Raw genomic sequence first — 21414 nt, forward strand, 5'->3', positions numbered from 1 at the left:
GGTTCGAATGCGGAACAGATAGAACTCCCCAAAAGCTGCTGGTTAGGGCGACATGGCAACCGCGTGGATGGGTCAGCAAAAAAAAAAAAAAAGAAGCCAAAATGAAACGGGCACGGATGGGTCCCGTCTCTGCTGTAGTCCAAAGAAGCTCCCCAAGACGGTCACGCGACCATGTCCTCGTCGTGCTTCAGTCACACATGATGTGAGCGTGTTGACAAGGTGCTGGCGGGTAAGGTGGGTATAACCCGGGCCTCCCTGACGTCAGACGAGACTTCAAACCCTTCAAGATTTGCATTCAAATGAGGGGGCCAATAACGTGGCCAGCGCCAGCAGGTTCCCCTAGCGTCGCCTTTACGCATCGGCCCGCGACACGTCATTACGCGCCACGGCGCTTCCGAGTGGACCTTTTAATGTTCATTATCTCATATGTATCTCAAAATATCTCATACTAATTCATATTTGTCCGTCACTTTTGAATAACGGTAATATATTAGAAATATTAGTCATAATAATTGTTGCCAGGATAAGATCGAATGGGGGACGTTTCCAGATGAAGAGAAACCTGTTGATATGGGAACGGCACCTCGGCGCGGTACCCAGGCGCGTCTTGCGGTGCCGCTTTCCCTCCGGGGGCAGGAGGGGTGGGGGGAGAACTTTTCACACTTTAACACTTTGACGGGTCTCACTTCACGACTAATTCCGGTTGACCCCCCACCCCCCCTTCCCCCCTCCACTCCCAGAACGCAGTGCGCGTCACCGCGGGCCTGGAAGATTGGGCGCGTCCCCGCCACCCCCTCCAGGTTTCCTTTCGGTACAGTTCTGTTGGATGCTCGTCAGATGAGGGTTCATCTTATTTTTATTATGAAAATTAGACTGCATTAGTTATGCATACACAATCATTCCCGCTACGAATTACAAACAGCTATGAAGCAAGAATTTGCGAGGTGTGATCAACTAACCGGCCTCGGTGAAATATTAATGGTAAAAAATATCAATCCATGTCACTCTGTATAATAATCATAATAACAATTATGAATAAAGGTAACGCAAAGACTATTATTATCATCATCATTATTGTTATTACCGGAGGTAATAGTAACAGAAGCCAGGTGTTCCAGCGGAAGGACTGGGTGTGGTCCGAATGCGCGCGCCCTCTGCTGGACATCTGGGGTATTTTTTCACGCACGCGCAATACATCTAATCCCGAAACTTGCTACAAATGAGGTGTCTTTATTAAATATTACCAGGTAAATAAAGCACTGTGGTATTTAGGCATAAGAGGACAAATGTCACTTGATGGGCTTCTGTTCCGAGAATCTGTATTTGTGTGACAAAAAGCAGTATTATTTTATTCTGAGTAAATTTATTGTAGGCATTGAATATTAGAAACGAAGATCGACCACTGAACAACAAACACAAGAGTACGGAGTGTTAAAGGAGTACAAATGGACCATTAGGGAAATGTCATGTATAATTATTTCTGCAATCTTTTGCATGAATTTAAGAATAACGGGACTTATGTATTGTAGATATTACAACATATTCTATATATTATGGTCACATTGTATGATTGGTTTAAATATTAATTAAAGAGACTAAGAACTGAATTAAACTGCATAATTTTGACAACCATGTAATTGGTTGTCAAAAGTGGGCGCATTCATTTCTGCACCAGTCATTTAAACAATTAAATAATCTATCGCTGAAATTCACAAAAAAATAATAATAATATGGATCAAAACTGTGCAGGAACTGTGCACCCGCCGAGAGACCAGGGTGATGGCAGCTGAGCTGTGCGCCCGCAAGGTGGCGCCGTCCTCCTTGAAATGCGCCTTTACAGCGAGGACGGCGGGAGGTGCGGCCTTTCCTGTGTTTGCGGGTTCAGGATGAAATTTGAAACGTTGCTTTAGTTAAAGTGAAGTGATTGTCATTGTGAAACACTGCAGCACAGCACATGGTGACACAACAAAATGTGTCCTCTGCTTTATACCATCACCCTGAGTGAGCAGTGGGCAGCCATGACAGGTGCCCGGGGAGCAGTGTGTGGGGACGGTGCTTTGCTTAGTGCTTTGCTTTGCTCAGTAGTGCCTTGGCGGTTCGGGGGTCGAACCCACGACTTGGCATTATCAGCACCACGTCAGTAACCAGGTAAGCTGACCTGCCTTGCATTGATTCGTCCTTGCAATTTCCTAGCAGGCTGAATATGTGCAGCAGCTCATCATGCACGTGAATATTTATATTTATATTTACAGCATTTATCAGACGCCCTTATCCAGAGCACCTTACAACCTGTAGTTACAGGGACAGTCCCCCTGGAGACACTCAAGGTTAAATGTCTTCTTCAGGGACACAATGGAAGTAAGTAGGTACAGACACTGTCAATAGTGTACACATACACTGCCCAGAGCACCATGTGACTTGCGGAGTCTTTCTAATTCATTTGAACCGCTCACCAGCACTCTTCCTTTGGGAAATGTGTACATGACTGAGGACACGTTTGAGAGGCATGGGAACAAATGCAAAGCCGTGATCGGATCTGAGCACTGTGTGGGTATAAAGGTAAGGGTAAACGCGAGCGTGGTGTGTGCTGTGGTCCTCACACTTCTCCCATTCACAGAAATGTGTACCAAACTTAACAGCCGTCACTCACGTGGAGGCCTAGCAGGTAAGCAAGCAGATCCGTAATCAGAAAGTTGCCGCTTCAAATCCTAAACCGCCATGGTGCCACTGAGCAAAGTACCGTCCCCACACACTCACCGGGCGCCTGTCATGGCTGTGGTGATGGTTAAAAGCAGAGGACGCTGTGAGCTGTGCTGCAGTGTTTTACAATGACAATCACTTTACTTTCACACTTTGATTCCGATTTCCCTCAGTGCACATAAGTAAAACTAAATACAGTCCAGGCCAAAAGTTTGGACACCTTCTCATTCAATGTGTTTTCTTTATTTTCATGAACATTTACGTTGGTAGATTCTCACTGAAGGCATCAAAACTATGAATGAACACATGTGGAGTTATGTACAGGGTGGGCCATTTATATGGATACACCTTAATAAAATGGGAATGGTTGGTGATATTAACGTCCTGTTTGTGGCACATTAGTATATGTGAGGGGGCAAACTTTTCAAGATGGGTGGTGACCATAGTGGCCATTTTGAAGTCGGTCATCTTGGATCCAACTATTGTTTTTTCAATAGGAAGAGGGTCATGTGACACATTAAATTAATTGGTAATTTCACAAGAAAAACAATGGTGTGCTTGGTTTTAACGTAACATTATTCTTTCATGAGTTATCTACAAGTTTTTGACCACTTATAAAATGTGTTCAATGTCACCAACCATTGTGAAGTGAAGTGATTGTCATTGTGATACACAGCAGCACAGCACACGGTGCACACAGTTAAATTTGTCCTCTGCATTTAACCCATCACCCTGAGTGAGCAGTGGGCAGCCATGACAGGCGCCCAAGGAGCAGTGTGTGGGGACGGTGCTTTGCTCAGTGGCACCTTGGCGGATCGGGTTTCAAACCGGCAACCTTCTGATTACATTTACATTTACAGCATTTATCAGACGCTCTTATCCAGAGCGACTTACAATCAGTAGTTACAGGGACAGTCCCCCTGGAGCAACTAAGTGTCTTGCTCAGGGACACAATGGTAGTAAGTGGGGTTTGAACCTGGGTCTTCTGGTTCATAGGTGAGTTCATACCCTCTAGGCTACTACCACCCGGCTACTATGGAGCCACTTCCTTAACCGCTACTGCCCCACATTTTATTAAGGTGTATCCATATAAATGGCCCACCCTGTACTTAACAAAAGGTGGAGACCTGGTCTCTACAGTCACGGGACCTGAACCCGAACGAGATGGTTTGGAGGGGAGCTGGACCGCAAAGTAAAGGTAAAGGGGCCAACAAGTGCTAAACACCTCTGGGAACTTCTTCAAGACTGTTGGAAAACCATCTCAGGTGACGACCTCTTGAAGCTCATCGAGAGAATGCCAAGAGTGTGCAAAGCAGTAATCAGAGCAAAGAAACTAGAATATAAAACATGTTTTCACTTATTTCACCTTTTTTTGTTAAGTACATAACTCATGTGTTCATTCATAGTTTTGATGCCTTCAGTGAGAATCTACCAACGTTAATGTTCATGAAAATAAAGAAAACACATTGAATGAGAAGGTGTCCAAACTTTTGGCATGTTATTAGACATTTTTAAAACCTACATGCAGGGGAGCCACCTTTGCATTATAAAGTATCCCTACATTCGTTGCACACTGAAAATATATATGCAGACCAAACCCTTTTAACTGTACCAAGGGTGTAAGGCAGACATGGGACACTATAGCTCACTGTACAGCATCTGTCCAAAGTCATTTCTTGACACATCGCACCAATCTGGGCCCGGCTCCTGCACCCACCCCTTGAGGGATTTCAATTTATGCACATTATAGTTGAAACCAAACGTTTACACGGTTGAAGAGATTAATGACTTAATTTGCCTTCCAATACAGACAAAAAACTAAATCAGTATTTCTACATCAATGCTCGAGAGATATTAATAACTGGCATACAGGAGTTGGTAAATGAACTGATTTATTTTTTCATTCATTTAAAATGATGAACCCTTTTAAAGAAAATTAATGGATAAGTCTCCTTGCAGCCGTTCGTAGATGGTCTATTCAGCAGAGTCAGTGAACTTTTAATAACTTGTGATTTACTGCAGGTTAATTTTTGAAAGGTAAATATTTACTATTGAAAACATGCACATTTCACACTGCATTTAACACACACGATTCCACTTATAACCCAGTTTTTAAGTTGAACTGTCACAACGAAAGTTGGTCAAAATAAATTTCTGATGATGAAACTTATTATTTATTGTCACAAATTCTTGGCCTGTTAATGAATCAAGGTGGGTTAGCAAGGAGGACTCCGATCCCCAAACTGAAGTGTGTTTCAGACGTGTGTGGCCGGCCTCCTGTTGTGACTGCTATGTTGTCTTTGGTCCAGTGTCTCGTACTATTTTGGAGCTTTGGGACACCTAAACCTCACTCTGGGGGATTTATTTTTACTGTTAATGTCTATGATGCTTCCTTGCCATCAGGTAAAAATGCATTGGGGACAAACATCCTGGCCCTGCGGCGCTGTCTTCAGTAAAGGGGGAAATGCTACCACCACCCACTGACTCTTTATTTTTATCGTCCGCAGGTCCGAGCGGGGAAATGCGGGTGGGTGGGTGAGTTGGTGGAAACGTGATAGCGCCACTTGGTACTCTGGTGAGGTGGCTTGAACCCCTCACATGACAGACTTTGTGGCAGCATTGTTTTCTTTCTGATAAAGAGAATGTGTTTTGGCCAGGTTTCAGGGGCCCCTGTTTAAATGATCAAGGACGCATCCTGCCACTGGGGGCCGTGTTTGCCTTGGATAGGCTGGGTTCTCCATGCATCCAATTGTTAGGGCCACGAAACGAACACAATTCCCTACATCCAAGCGGCTTTAATTAGAGGAAAGCGGGATGTTTTTCCAGCAGGAACCATTGTCCGGTGTTATGCTTGTTATGTGTGTAAAAGACTATATCCATCCACATTTTTGCTGTAGCCACGCTGACTTTTCAAAAAGTAACAGTATCTGCTTTTAATAACCTTTTAATAACTAAAACATCTGTGCAGACTGAAATTTCCATTCACTTCCATTCATAATTTCATGAAATGCATGAGTAATTACCCACTTAAATTTAATTTTGTTTTTTTTTTATATTTTAGAGTGGCAGAAACCCAGGAGCAGGTGGAATTATGCAGCTTGAAATGTGCTACCAGTTACGCCCTCTGTAATTACTTATTTATTTAGTCATGAGTTGCTAACGGAATTCCACTTTCGAGGATCCCATTTATAATGTGCTGGAGCCATTTTACACTTGCACATGCTACCATCTACAGTTACATCATTCAAGTATTTTCTATATTGTGTGAATTAAGGAGATAAATAAATGATGGATTCCTGATAAATTGGCTAAATGCACAGAACAATAATAAATTACTATATATTGTTCTGCTTATTAAGCACTATCTCAAGCCTAAAATATTTTACATGGACGTCTACAGAAAGCTCCTTACCACCACTAATGGATGTACACCAGTAAGCTCACCACACACCAGTTATAAGGAGAGAGATTCGATGAAGGTGAGTATTAGGTGGCTGAATTTGAAAGCTGAATCCCCCACAAAAGAGACATGAGGATCTTTAGATGAGCTTAGGATGTCAGGGCCTCTCAGTCCAAGGACAGAACCTTCTTAGCTGCACAAGGAGGGCTCTCATTCAAAACCCAGACCTGCTAGCTTTAGTGTCAGTTCTGGCGGAAATTATATCCCTTATCCTACCATCCAGCCAGTAGGAAGATCCTGTGGAGCACAAATTGAGGTTGAAAAAAAGCTTGCAGAGTCTGGAGCAAATGGAATCAGCCACTACATCACAGTGCAACTGGCTAAATTGTGTGGCACTTGGATCAAAGACATTTGGGGTAACCTTGAGTATCTTCTACTGCCGAAAGGCACACAAATAAAATTAGAATCAGATCTGGAGATATCATGTCGGTATAAATGTTCCCACCCATGGAGGTATAAATAGTGAATAGCGCTCTTTCAGTGGCAATTTTGAATGTTATTCTTAACCTGATCACATTTAACCCAGGATATCAGCCCTTCCTGAATCTGCTTACAGAGTTATGCATGTGTGTGAGTTTGTGAGAGAGTAAGCATGGGCCTGTTTAGTATTTTGTCCTGTTTCCTCCGCTGTAGATATAAAGCCCAGGTGAGCCCAAGTGCCCCGAGCCGGAGTCCGAGTCCTGAGACAGGCGATGGCTTCTCGCCCCGTTCTCACATCCTTCCCTTGCATGTTTATGCCTTGTGTTCCCAACTCAGTTTGCAATTGGCCCGTCAGCTCACCTTACTGTAAACACAGTAAATCCAGCCTGACACTCGGCCCGGACTCTGCGTCAGTCCCAGCGGGCGTGCCCCATACCAGAGCAGGGACAGGGGGTGTGATGGGTCCATCGGAAGCCCCAGAGTGAGGACTCCTCCGGCCCTGACGACCATGATGAAGGGCCCCTTCCTTTCCTGCTTGCGGAGGTATTGTGCCGGTGACAGACAGACTGTCGGCAGTTAAGGAAGTGTGGCACTGTGGACAAGCAGGGAGAGGAGGGGGACGGGATGATGACTCACTGGCACAACATTTCGCCTGTCCTGTCTTTCAGGTCACAATCACACACACACACACACACACACAAAATACTAAATTAAAAATCTTAACCAGAAAACAAAAGAAATTACTTGACTAGATTCTATGAGACATAATTTTTTCTTTATTTTTTGGCAGTACACGCTCACACATACACACACACACACACACACATGCACACACAGGAACCTTTCATAACCTATCCAAAAATTGGCATAATTGTAAAACACTTATCAGAAAATGCAGAAATGCAGTAATTATTACATAAAAACTGGAATAATTTTGCCTCTGAAAATAAAAACTAAAAACAGAATGCAATGTATAAATATATAAATCTTTATTTATTCTTTTACTTAGGTCCTATGCTTGGTTAATAAAATACATAAAATACAATTTTGAATATGAAGAAAATATATTTCATAAAAAACATCAGCGCATACGCTTTCCTTCATCAAAGGGCACAAGGGCTCGTCAGACCAGCGATACAGTAACTCTTTTGTTTGTGTCAGTTCTATATAAAACATCTGCAGTTTGTAATACAGAATAAAAGATAATTTAATATGACTGCTGCCGCTGAAACTCAGCGTTCCTGAGCCTGCCCTGCAAGCTTTAGTAACACATTAGCATTCAAGACAATGGAGGCATTATGAAGTTCCCTGTGTTCTGGTTATCAGCAATGATCCTGTGTACAGTAGTGTAAACTGTATTCTGAACCTCAGTGACAAGTGGAATGGAAACTTTGGTTTGTGAATATTTTCGCTGCTCAGGTTTTTTTTTTTTTTTTTACACATCAGCAGAAAAGTATAAAAAAGAAAACAGTCTTGAAACAAATGATGTTGACAGAGGCGCCGTCATCCACTTCCATAACCCCTCTCCATTACCCCTCCGGTAAACCACCGCCAGCCCTGTTCTTGCCCACCTCAGCTCTTTCTCCATCTCCACAGCCTCTGCATTACTGGTCTGGACATTTTTATGAACCTTCGCAAAACTTTGTAACAAAAAAAAATAGCTTTAAAATGATTTTTCCATTTATATTCTGACACAAAAACATTAAAGCCATAATAATATGGCTTTCAAATATTGTTCCAGTTTTTTATATAAAATATTTGTACAGACGATAAATAAAAAGAAATGATTATTCCACCATCCGTGCTCTATTATTGCTGTTTTTTTTTTGTTTTTTTTTTATCTGCATCAAGCGTCAAGTTAGTTCATCTCTGAAGCGCCACTGACGCCTTTTGAACAGGCAGCCGTCCGGGTGGAGGGGGTCTGAATTTTGGCAGGAACGACTGCGCTGTGCTTCATTTGTGTTCACAGTAGATAAAAAGAAATACCCGAAGCTGCCTGTTTGCTGTTGCGGTGCCTGGTGCAGGATACAGCAGTGCTTTGGGACGCCAGTGAAAAGCAGGCCTCCCGTGCCCCTGCCCGCGGTACAGAACTGGGCACAGCGTGCCCTGAAAAGTGCACAAAAGAGGGAAAGAAAAGAAGCATGTGTCCTAGAAAGCAGACAGACGCACCTAAAATACATTTTCCAAAGTCGGGGGCACAGTTGTCAGGAAATATTGGAACGATTAAAGATCAAGGCCTTCAGACAGTTTGCAGAGGGGACAGGAGGTCGCTGACTGTTGGTGGCTGCCAGTACTTGAGAATGCTAGACCGGTGGGGTGGAGTAGCGAACCACGTAGTTGTAGTCGGGAGGCGGGCTGTGACACTCCAGCTCCGGATCCAGGGACGACTCCTCCAGACTGAGGTCCAGAGAGGAGACGGGCGTCGGGTACATGTCCTTCTCCCCTTCGGCCAGCACTGACTCCTTACTCTTACTCACCGTTTTCATCCTGCAAGAGAACAGAAGGGGTACAATGAGAGTTGGGGAGGGGTAGCCGTCCCCTCGGAGAAATGTGTGACGTCTTGAGATGTTTTGAGGCTCAAGCCTTTCCAGGTTGTGACGCTGCGTTCTAACTGAGAACAGGCATTGTTCGGTTCTCTGAACTCTTACTCACGCCTCCCCCGCTGAATTCACTCCTTTTGTCTTTCAGTTGTCAGGGGTTCCCAAATCTGCCCCTTGCCCCAAGGGCACCTGGGCCAGACACCAGGGGGAAATCTGTCTGTGTGTTTGGTTAGAGTGCACTAATTTACTACTGAAGGGACGTGGCATTTTTGCTATGTTCTTTTTCCTATGAGCCAACGGGAGTCAGCACGCTGTATGCGTGTCATTGTGCTTTAGTTTGTCAGAAGCCGTCGGGGGGGGGGGGGGGGGGGGGGGGGGGGGGGGGGGGTGCCAGGTGGAAATCTGCGCCACAAAGATGTGGGGGCAGCAACATCTCAATGGGTTTCATTTAGGGACAGGCCAATAAAGCTTTAGAAGGTCAAAGGTGACAATGATCGAGTGGCTTCCCAGCAGGAGGAGCCCTCCCTCAATATACAGATCATTGTCAATGCACCTTAAGTAGCTGAGTTGTTCTCAATAGACATGCCATGGTCTGTGCCCACAGGCTGCAGTCAGCTTCTCATGTCTGGCAGCGTGGCGATCAGGAGGGCGGGGCAGATGGAGTAGTGGTAATATGAAATATGACACGGTCATGTGGAGAGAAGTTCCAAATATTCTCATTAATCACAGGCCGATCATTAAAATCTGAAATTTAAATAAACCACCCTACACTACCCACCAACCAGTATCTGTAATAATTTTTTTCCTAGGACACACAATTATATGTGAATATTACATTTACATTTACGGCATTCATCAGATGCCCTTATGCAGAGTGCCTTACAATCAGTAATGACAGGGACAGTGCCCCTTGGAGAGTTAAGTGTCTTGCTCAGGGACACAATGGTAGTAAGTGACTTTGTGGTCTTCTGCTTCATAGGCTAGTGTCTAACCCACTCGGCTACTACAACCCTATTAATTAATTTAAAAGGAAAACAACTTCACCTGTACTTTGTGTCAAAAACTCAATATTTCTTCCCAACATTATAGCAAGACTTTGAGCAAGATTTCACTTCACTTTTTTAGCTTCCAGATTTCAACGTGATATTTATATAAAAAAAAACAGATCTTATTTGACTTGGTGCTTGAATCAAGGACACAGGGTGGGGTAATTAGTTCCTGCTCTCTTTATCCTGTCCCTGGCTTCCTTTTCAATCAGTGTTTGCATCCACATGCTCTGGTCCTCGGTTTGACCCTGCGAAGCTAATTAGTGGAAACAGGTGGTGTGGAACCGCACCGTGACCCTCGGTGGGTTGAGTTGAGAAGCTCAGTCAAGTAATAAGTTGTGTAATTTTACACATTACCCCATTTACTGACATAGCTGAGCTGCAACGTCTCCAGAGTTACTGCAACTGTCCAAAAGAACAAACTGTCCTTCTGTGTCATTAAGAAAGTGTCAGACATGCCCATCAAAAAGCAAGGTGTATTTAGGCCTGCATATGGTTGTATTTAGACCCAATATGGCTCATTCCAACAGATCCAGGCCAAAAATCTGGCTTAGAACCTCAGATGGGAAACATGCTGATATAAATCTCAAATTAAGTGAAATGTGTTTAAACTTTCCCCAATGTCCTGAAGGTGTATGTGTGCTAATTTGAATCTTATGATGATTTAATAAAAAAAGTTATGGTCACATGAAGCTTATTGTATAATGTAGATTTGATTTTTAAATCCAAAATCTGAACCAAATCTAATCCAAAACTTGATGATGACATTGATTCACCTATAAAGACTGGCCATGTATCATTGAGGTACTGAATGCCTTGTGTGGTCAGGTGGGGGATGGTGTTTTTGTTGGGGTGTTGCTACCCTGAATGCCGAGATCTGCATTCTCACACAGTGGGGTGTTTCAAGTGCCAAGAGGAGGGGGGTAGGGCTTGTGATGGGATCCTGTTCTTAGGGGTACCGTCACTGATCGGTCTTACGGGGACTGTGTGTTATTGCACTTACGCCAGAGCCATGATGCTCAAGGGCCGAGCCAGGGACTCCAGGTGCTTCAGAGTCTTCATGTCACTTGAGGACAGGCCCATCCCACTGTCTGAGTGACCTCCCTAGTCAACCAAAAACGTTCACGTTAATTATAAGTGATGCTCACTTTATAATTCACAACCAAAAAAACTATTTATAACAACCTGTCCTACTAGCCACAAATTAATCATCATTAATCATGCTTAAAATCTCTAAATAAAAGCGATCAGAGTGTCTGTGAAAGAGGAGAACAAGTTGACCTCTACCTCATGGATCTCGTTGGTTCCATTTTCCATGGTGAACTCATCAAAGGTTTTGACACTAGCAGGTCGGACTTTGCTGTTCCTGAAGGGATAAAGTGTTCTTGGTCAGATCTCACTCACTCCAGCAATCACATGCAGGCAACAGTGGAAGAGCAACAGACTGGACTGTTTGGTGACAGGCCTGATGTTGTGAGCGGAATTTCCCTGAAAATAAACGCAGGGCCTTTTCATTTCACCTTTCAACATGTCAGAAATCAGATCGCTGCTTAATGTGGCTTAAAGGATAAGTGTCATTGCTGCATTTCAACTCTGGTCTCAATAAACACTCTTGCTGGACCTGTGAAAATTCAAGAGCTGAACAAATATTATCTTCAGTGAACATAAGTCCTGCTGCGGGGTTTGTGGTCTGGGAGGAAATTCCTTAAGGGGGCTATAATGGACTAGAGTTTCGTACGTCTTATCAGGACCTGGTCCATGCTTATAAAAAAAAAAACCTCAGTCAAAACTATTATGCACATCTTTAGGAGCAACGCTGAGGGAGCAAATTTAGACCGTGGCGTGTTTGGTTAGAGCAGCTTTCTGTAGACCTTTCCGTGGAAACCCGAGAGCATGTTTGAGAAAGCGACTGGCTGTTATTTTTGCCTAAGATCTCACACACAGGTTTCTGGAAAGATTTGCCAAGATATTTGTTTTGCAAAAAGCCACAAAGTTCTTATTCTTCAAGGAAAACATTTTGAGCGCATTCATTTGCAAGGTTATCACAATTTATCACATCTTGGATAAAAAGATATTTAAAAAAAGGATTTTCATATGAAATTCATATGGTTGTTAACACCATCCATAAAGTTCACACAGGGCAGTGGTTGCCTAGAGGATAGCGGAGATACTGTAATATAGCAATAGAATTTGGTCCTTGTCAAATATCTCAGATCCTGCTTTCATGACTGTTCACTGCCTATATATCCTGTTAATAACCAGGTAATCACTGTTAATAACTTAACCTCTCATTGGTTTAATTATTGTGGCTGAAACATTACTTTAGCCATCACAATTAATGATGTAATATTATTATTGAAGGTGAAAGTAAAGCGATTGTCATTACGATACACTGCAGCACAACACACGATGGCACAACAAAATGTATCCTCTTCATTTAACCCATCACCCTTAGTGAGCAGTGGGCAGCCATGACAGGCACCCGGGGAGCACCACTGCTGCAGTGTTTAACAATGACAAACACTTTTACTAAACAAGCTTCTGCATGGAATGTCAGGTCTGGATCCAGTTTATATGAAGAGAGCAGCCATGTGTTTGGAAAACCAAGGTCCTTGCATTGAACAGATATTTTTTATTTGATGTGTTAATCAAATAAAATATTAAGCAAAGGATTAAATAAGTAATTATGGTAATTTTTCCATCAGAGTAACTAATGCAAACTAATTAAATCATAGAGATGTACCGATAACAGTTCACAAGTATCGTAGGTAGGGGTCATTATATCTTATCATTATACAAAATTGTCAACAAGACACATCTCTGCATGTCTAACTGACATTTCATCTTGGATTGCAGACTATCACCTAAATCTCAATCCCACCAAAACTGAACTAATATTCATTCCAGCAGGTTCTTCACCACATCAGGATCTTGATCTCTACCTGAACAACTCTCAGATTTCTCCTTCTACAACCTTGGAGTAACTATAGACAACCAACTCTCATTCTCAACTCACATCACCAATCTAGATTCCTTCTCTACAATATCAGACATATCTGCCCTTATCTATCAACACAGGCCACCCAGATACTTGTTCATTCCCTAGTAATCTCATGACTGGATTAATGTAATTCACTTCTAGCAGGTCTACATCTGACTGCCATCCGACCTCTACAACTAATACAAAATGCAGCAGCACGACTGGTCTTCAACCTTCCAAAATTCTCCCACACCACCCCTCTGCTACGCTCCCTCCACTGGCTCCCAGTAGCTGTCCACATCAGATTCCAAATACTGATGCTGGCCTACAAAGCCAAACATGGAGTAGCACCATCCTACCTCACTGCCCTTATTACACCTCACACTGCACCTCATATACTCCGAGCCTCCAGAACTGCTCACGTGGTCCCTCCACTGCTGACGGTGCAAGGAAGACACTCATCTAGACTCTTTCTGTCTTGGACCCTGAACTTCCCCTCGAGGTCATAACAGCACAGTCGCTGAGTATTTTGAAATGGCATCTTAAGACCTTCCTCTTTAAAGAATACTTAGTCTGACTTATGCAAGGAAAAACTATAAAAAAGTAAAATAAAATCATTGTATTCATGGTTTGAGTCCTAGTGATCCAGAACTGATTGCTTCATTGATGGTAACATGAAAGTCCATTGAAAGGTGCTCTTGATAAGAGTATCTGCCAAATGCCATAAATGTAAATGCAAATGTAAGTTATTATACTGTATTTCACTTTGAAAAGCTACCCGTTAAGAAATGTTGGTGCAGTGTTGTCAGCATGACCTTTTTTTTCAAAAAATATTGTACCTCACTTAAACTCAAGACACTGTTTGCTTCCATGCACTGAAAGACAAGTCTGACACGTCACATAAATAATGGCCATGACCCTCCACCACACCGCTGACATGTTTCTGAACTCCATGAGGTTTTAGGTATTGGTGAACATGAGCCTTTATTCTATTTGTGTTCATTCAACTCCTGTTTGCTCTCACCATGTGCCCGAGTCTCTTAGAGACAGTGGACGGGTAGAAGGTTCCTCAGCAGGTTGAGGTCCAGGGGGTTTCACTTCTTTGGTCAGAAGGGCAGTGTTGATGGGGATGTAATGTTTTCCTTCCTGATAGTTTAAGGACAGAGAAACACAAGTCAACTCAACACAACTCAAATCAGCTCAACTACACAAAACTCACCTCAACTCAACTCAGCTTAGATCCACTCACATTATAGCACAGCTACACATAACTTAGCTTCACATAACTCAAGTTAACTAGGCTCAATCACCTATTCTTAGCTCAACCACACACAACTCATGTCAAGTCAACTGAACTCTGTTCAATTCAGCTGTTCAGCAATTCTACACACATGCCAAGATTACACGTAAGAAAGAAAGAAAGAAAGAAAGAAAGAAAGAACATATAAAAAGCTGTGCTGAGGCCTGGGCAGTGAGAGTCACAGATAGTGGAGTCACGATGGCGGCTACATTTGACTGGAGATGGTGCCTGGATGGGGGCCAGAGTGAAGACCCCTCTCTCACTGTTATCTGGACACTGCGAGTGAATCATCCAGAGCCCCTTGCTGGTGTTTATCACGTTGAGGATTCTCATCACTCGCCACTGGCTGATCCCAAAACTCAGTGACGGATGATCTGTCTGACCTGTGGCTCCATTAGTTAGATTAAGAGCATGTTTATCTGTGGGGATCTGTTACACATTATCTCTTTTCAGATGGTCACCAGCATTTTACAGCATGAATATTTGGATGATATATTTGAAACCGGATGATAGGAACATTAATCATCAAGTTTTTCCTCCCATTGGAAGGGTTGCATGGTATTGGCCTCAGGATTACACTTATTTTGTTCAATTTTGAGTTAATTATATATGTTTTATACACACATGGTTTGTGTTTTGAGTGCATATTAGTCATGTTTATTCAATTGTGAGGTTATTATTGTATTTATTAAATGTTTTTTGTTGGATTAAACCACCACCAGAACAGTTTAATATTTTTGTATAATTATTATTCTGGTCCTTATGTTGTGAATGAAGGCATTAAATGTTTATTTGTAAATGTTTATAATGCATGTACAGTATATATGTATATAATGCTGCTACTGCACTATAAATGAAAGAGTCCAGACTGTGCCTACATTGTTTCACACACTGATAAACACACATTTATTTAGCATTGTCTTTTCCTCCGGTTTTCTCCTGCTCATTTTTCAAAGGGAAGTGAGGAAGCGTGTTGATTGCAGCTTCCTTTACAACTTAGTATAAAAATTCCCCTGAGCCACCAGTCCTCCTCGTTTGTTTAGTGTGCCTTGCCCAAATCAAAAGACACAATTTCCTGAACATTAAGGATGCCTGACTCACCCACGTCTCAGTGAATAATTGCATTATTAACGGGCAATTGTGAAAACGGTCCGGCATCAGTGTGCTCGTAGGAAACAGGAACTGAAATTTGTAGCCTTTAGACCAACCTGCAAATTCATGGACTAGCAACAGACTTCTGTCCTTCCCCAGCGGTTTTAGTCCTACCTGTTGGACGCTGGCCTGAAGCAGGTCTCCCAGGATCTCCACCAGCTCTGTGAATGTCGGCCTCTTTAGAGGCTCCCCTTGCCAGCAGTCCAGCATGGTCTGGTATCTGAAGGGAGAAGAACCATGCCCTCATTCCAGCACATGTACCCAGAAGCCTACTTCTACACTGTTACCATCTTTAGAAAGGTACAACAGTATGAGGTAGAATCATGAAACAGAAAACTTAAAACCACTTATTCATACTGTGAAACTGCTTGGATGGATCAAAAAGCTTGTGTCGTTCTGTGGGAATGAGGCGGCAAACTCACTATGTTGTCCACTTAAACAACATTGAAATGCATTTCCCATATTGTCCTTTTATGTCTTAATGCCTTCTTTAGCATTTTCTCTTGATCAGCAGGTGGCAACCACCCCCTTCCCAATAACCAGATATTTAAACCAAATAAATCTTCTCGGTCACATTCAATCTACTATTTCAACAGGTTGAGTACACATTTCACACCGTGACCCCACGCATGCTAACTCCGTAATATCCAGCTGACTGACATCTAATCAAGCCTTGGAAAATAGATGGTCCAGAGCTTCCCCTACTGTCCACTTCCACCATCTGGATTTCAATTTAGGACACCTTTTGTGTCAGAAAGATCTCTTCTCAATCACCGGACATGACTGGCCGTAATCCGTGATTTAATTCAACTCTCCTCACCAGGTGGAGGAACCCCCAGCCATGAATGGCAGAACTTTATGGATGTCTACAAGTCAAAGGGATGCCGGAATGTGTATTCCTATTTCCTGTGGATGCCATGATGGAAATCAATTGGAAATTCTCTGGAGGAAACTGAGGAACTGCCCTTCAGTTGCAAAGTCCATTTTCTCCAATGGCGATGCATGACTTCTCCTGGTCCTCCTTTCCTTTTCATCCTCCATATAATGGGATTGCTGGGGTCAGGGTCAGGGTCAAGGAGAGAAGCTGGAGAGAAGCCGGAGTTGGTCCACATGCTACAGCTCAAGAAACCAACCTCGGGAGGGCAATGCCTATAAATCACAGTCTTATCGTCTGGCCATATCAGAAATAGTTTGGGAGGAATATTGCAGCCTTTCACGTTTTTCAGAGATGAGAGGCCGACAAATTCATTGCCAGGTTTTACGGCTCTCACTCAAATTCCTGACATTTGGTCAGAAAATCTGGACTGCATTTGCAGGCCATTCACATTTTCAGTTCCAATGGCGTCATTTTGGCCTGAACTGTTTCAGACCTGTTACACTGTACAAGCCCAGACATTTTTGTGGTTTCGTTCGATTTTGGGAGCCTTGTCACAACTATTGTACGATTGTGATGGAAGACAAAAGTCTGAGGCCAGGTCTGCATGTGAAACTGAGACCACTGCTGATTAGAAGCATGTTGCATCTCCTTCTCCCACATGGATCTGTTGGCAGAGGTCTTCCATACAGGCCATGTTCGTGTTCCCGGACCGGCTTTCAACCACTCCACACAGGCAGCAACAATCAGATCTCAGACTAAAGGCAAACCCACAGGGACAGAGAGAAAGAAGGAGAGTCTCCCAGCAAGTATTCTGTTTCAACTGCACACACCAGTGTAGCGCTTCCTGCAGGGGAATCATCTAGCCGGCAAATTGCCCCGCTGGGTGCCTAAAGGTTCTGCCACTGTGTCCAGTTATGCACTTTGAAAGCTCCTATCAGAGTCCCACCATCCTTTCAAGACTTCTCTGGCAAGACTGAAATCAGATATGCTCCCTCAGCACAGCACGAAAAGCTGGGGTCGTTACTTCTCAGCCCCGTATTAATGACCCTGTTGGGTGCTTAGAGGACTGGGAACAGAGGCAGGCAGGGGGTGGGGTAGGTTTGTTATTGCTTTGAGAGCTCACGTAATGCCATAAAGCAATCGCCAACCTGTAATTTGTCCTTACAAAAGCCAGTGCATATGGAGCTGTAATGGAGTAGGGCAGCACGTTGTGCCAGATTCCCAGGAAGAGTGATATATCGCCACTCTGGCATGGTCCTGGGCAGGTTTAACAGGAGGCAATGGGGACAACACCTGGCCTCAGGCACTCCAGCATCAAGCTATGGAACAAATCCACCATAACATTTCAGACAAGTGAGGGTTAACTGTGCACGGTTTTCTGCTGCCTTACATTTCAGAGGTGGCAAACTCAGGAGCCCTCATCCTCGTCCCCTCTTTCAAGCGACAGCAGAATTCCTCATCAATCTGTAATCCGGGGTATGGGGAGGCGCCTAAATAGAAAAAGGTCATAATAAAGCAAATGACAATTAGAACATAAAGAACATAAAAAACAACAACAAATTATTACAATAAGTATTTTCTCATTAAATATTAAGTTGTTCTTCTTGACTGCCAAACCTTTAAAAGGAAAGAGCTCAAAATTATTGTCCTTCACTTGTTCTTGGACATTATGGTGGGATATTTTGTAGTCGCTATATGAGACATCGTGTTCGCTTATCAGAATTCTAGAATTAAAGCACAGACACTTGATCTGCACATTTGGTTTGTTAGCGAACACGATCCCACGATGTCTACGGCAGAGTTCATGTTTGCGATGTCCACTGGCACCCCATGAACAAGATGTACTGTGAGCAAAGAAAATGGAGGGAAATTGAGGAGAAAGGGACGAGATATGACGGTGTCCTACACCTGGGTGTGTAGTGAACGAACAGAGAACTAGGGAAGTTAGGAAATCAATTATCTTTTGTTTTATATGTATATATTAATTTAAATCAAACTGTAATGAGACAATTGCCATGCTAGCGGACTCACAAGTCAACTGCAGCTGACGCTCACTATAAAAGCAAGTCACTTAAAATTTCATGAATCATGGAGCAATATTTTGACATGCTAGACTCAAATCCCCAATCCCTCTCCAATATCACCAAAATCCCAGTAGGAGAATGTTTGCAATTACAAAAGTTGCTGCTTCATTCAAAACCGATGTGGGCACTCCACTGCAGCTCAGACAATCATCTAAAAGCAAACAGACTCATTTACATCTGACTGCTGTCCACCGCTGAAAATAGAGGCTCATTTCAATTGCAGCACCTAAGCAAACAGGGGCAGGAAGCCCAAGATTACAAGGCAAAGCTGAAGCCGCTGGACTGTATCAAATCACAATGCGAATATGCAGACTGCGAACTTTTGACCTTTTCATTTTTTTTTTCCATGTTTTAATTTTTCTAATCAAGAGTTCAAAGCCGCCACTGGCCAGATAACAAAGGCTAGTCTATGTTTGCACGTGTGTCAGAACGTGAGAAGAACGGGTTCTCCGTGTTTTTGATATTTGATATTTTGGGGCTCCTATGAGCTCAGATCCTTTTGTCAAATTGACATAGAGCTAAATCTCTGCAGATAACCCAGCCTTACTAGGATTCCTGCTTCTGCTCCAGTGCTTAACATTTGCATTGACCCGCTGACATTTACATTTCAGACAGCACTGTTCACTGCAAACCTTGGCCTTTAATTGGAATCGCTGCAGAGGCTAAATAACGTTTTTGCACTTGCAGCATGAAAATTGTTTTCTCAAGCCTACAATGTAACCCTCCTCCCTGGTCCCAAGGGGAAAATTTAGCACCACCAGACAGTTATTGCTGGCTCCATCTGTGGCACAAAGACCGCCCAGAGCACCTCAGTATGGGGATTTCTGTTCTGAATGTTAATGATTAAAGGCCACCTTGGTCATTTTGTGCCTCGCTCTGTGAGAGGAATGTTTAATGGGGGAATTTATCACGTGCAACATCTGCATGCATAATTTCACCGTGACAGCATACAGTGGAATGGCACAATAAATATACAAATTCTAATTTTCAGTATAATGAAAGTGGCAAAGCAAGATAGGGGAAAACACACACACATTAGGTAGAGAGAACATATTACACCAAGAGAACTTGAAGGTTGGTTGTAGGCCTTGGAAGATCATCAGTGTATATAATATAATTAATTTATTATATTCTCAGAGAGAAATAGTTCATTACAAATTAGTTGTTGAGTTGCTCAAGAGAAATGAACATACATTTAACCAAATGAATTTGTTGAGATTGGTTATTAAGATGGTGGTGGTGATATTTACCAAGAGAGAAGATCTCCCACATGAGGACCCCGAAAGACCACACATCACTCTGAGTGGTATAAATCTTGTCAAAAATAGCTTCTGGTGCCATCCACTTGAGAGGGAGTCTTGCCTGTTGGAAAAAAAAAGATTGACGCCATCGACTTTGTGACAGTATTTTGGAGGTCAATGAGCTCCACATCCCTCCAATCAGAGTGGAAGATTTACATTTATGCATTTATAAGATGCGCCTGTCCAGAATGACTTACAATGACAGTAGTTACAGTGACAGTCCCCCTGGAGACACTCAGAGTAAAGTGTCTTGCTCAGGGACACAATGGTAGTAAGTGGGGTTTGAACCTGTGACTTTGCTGTCTTCTGGTTCACCTAAATATGTAGTAGCCTAGTGGGTAACACACTCGCCTATGAACCAGAAGACCCGGGTTCGAATCCCACTTACTACCATTGTGTCCCTGAGCAAGACACTTAACCCTAAATTGCTCCAGGGAGACTGTCCCTGTAACTACTGATTGTAAGTCGCTCTGGATAAGGGCGTCTGATAAATGCTGTAAATGTAAATGTAAATATAGGTTACTATATTTAACCCGCTATTGTTTAACCAACTATAATAAACTGGTATGAAGTAGTTATTAATATAGTGTTTTGATAATGATAAAGATGCAAACGAGTGCCATCAACAATTGCTCGCTTGAGGTCCTGCATAACAACAATTAATCAGAACTGTTTTTATGAAATTACTACTTAAGGTACAAATATTGAGGTTAAAGAGAAGGTAGAAGACTTACATCGCCCTTGCGCACATAATCTGGGTCTTTGTAGATGTCTCTTGCCAGCCCAAAATCACATATTTTCACCACATTGTTCTCAGACAGCAGGATATTTCTGGCTGCCAAATCACGATGAATACACTGGTGAATGAAAAAAACACATTTCAAACATCGTCTGGTATTAATGTTCTTGCTCATGCAGTTACATTAACTAGCTGATAACAAATGATTCAAAAATGTGATGAAAAGTAAAACTGCATCTGTGGCATGAAATAAAAAAGAAAAACAAGATAATGACTTTTTCAAAGACCTGACTGTCCCCTGAAATAACTTTCTTGCTATTCCTGTACGATGCAAGGGCAGCTATTGTAAGATACCAGTAAGAAGTATGTAGGAGTGAAGCCATGCATTTGTTTTTAAATAAATATTGTGGGAAATTTGAAACAACTTCAGTGCAGGATTATTTTTTACAACCCATCTTAAGTATAATGTGGCTCCCCAGGTGTGAAACTGCAATCTAAATTCAAAGTGAAGTCCACACCAGCCTTAAACGTCTGACTTGATAAAAATAAGAGCTTCTGGCGATTCCTGATACACAATTGCTGATTCCACTAAATGGTTCCAGCGAATCAAAGTAGCCGCAACAAAACACTGCCATGTCTTTGGTGCTAATTTCAGCTTGGATGTTCTATCCCTGCAGCCGGATCTACTACAACTGGCGTTGGCAAAATATTCTCAGAATTGGACAGAATATTCCACGAACGCAGAGTCAAATCTTATGAAAGTTGATTACAGAATGTATAAGCGGCCTAAGATGCACACAATCATGTTTACCTTG

The 21414-nt window shown here is 42.8% G+C and overlaps 1 protein-coding gene across 1 annotated transcript in view; it reads right to left on the reverse strand.

Annotated features, from left to right (window-relative positions):
- Positions 1-7547: 7547 nt before the first annotated feature.
- The window catches only part of kdrl (kinase insert domain receptor like), a 41248-nt gene continuing 27381 nt past the window's right edge, over positions 7548-21414 (reverse strand). The window contains exons 23-30 of the mRNA XM_028960519.1: positions 20595-20717; positions 19810-19921; positions 17866-17965; positions 15713-15818; positions 14171-14292; positions 11454-11532; positions 11170-11270; positions 7548-9067 (exon numbers count right to left, since the gene is read on the reverse strand). Coding sequence (XP_028816352.1) covers positions 8884-9067; positions 11170-11270; positions 11454-11532; positions 14171-14292; positions 15713-15818; positions 17866-17965; positions 19810-19921; positions 20595-20717 — 927 coding nt within the window. The 3' untranslated portion in view covers positions 7548-8883. The remainder of the gene's footprint in view (positions 9068-11169; positions 11271-11453; positions 11533-14170; positions 14293-15712; positions 15819-17865; positions 17966-19809; positions 19922-20594; positions 20718-21414) is intronic.

Source organism: Denticeps clupeoides, chromosome 18 (genome assembly GCF_900700375.1).
Source record: "Denticeps clupeoides chromosome 18, fDenClu1.1, whole genome shotgun sequence".
NCBI lineage: Eukaryota > Metazoa > Chordata > Actinopteri > Clupeiformes > Denticipitidae > Denticeps > Denticeps clupeoides.